The sequence below is a fragment of the Pteropus vampyrus genome, unplaced genomic scaffold, assembly GCF_000151845.1.
Source record: "Pteropus vampyrus isolate Shadow unplaced genomic scaffold, Pvam_2.0 Scaffold760, whole genome shotgun sequence".
Classification (NCBI taxonomy): Eukaryota; Metazoa; Chordata; class Mammalia; order Chiroptera; family Pteropodidae; genus Pteropus; species Pteropus vampyrus.
In genome coordinates, this window is record NW_011889541.1 from 8,206 (window position 1) to 8,509 (window position 304).

The 304-nt window shown below is 55.3% G+C and overlaps 1 gene segment (V, D, J or C); it reads left to right on the forward strand.

The window, feature by feature from the left end:
• LOC105309525 overlaps positions 1-152 on the forward strand; it is an 836-nt gene extending 684 nt beyond the window's left edge. The window contains 1 exon segment of the V gene segment in view: positions 66-152. Coding sequence covers positions 66-152 — 87 coding nt within the window.
• Positions 153-304: the final 152 nt, after the last annotated feature.

The following is a 304-nucleotide window of genomic DNA, read 5'->3' on the forward strand; positions in this document are numbered from 1 at the left end:
GGGAGATTATCTGATGAATCAGAGTGAGTGCTGCTTGTGATCTTTTCACATTCACTGATGTGCAGGTGTGTGTGTCACAGCAGGGAGCCATGAACTTCACCTTGCATGGAGTGAAGGCGTCTCTTGGAGGCTACCTTTGGTGGAAAGTATGACAGGGCGTCAGCTTGGATAATTCAAGCCGGGTACAGTCAAGGACCACCTGCCCTGAGGGAAATAAAGGAGCCCTGGAGGCAGAGCCACCTGCCCCAAACCCTGCCGGACCCAGCTCCGCACAGCCACCCGCACCTGCTCGTAGGCAGATGGA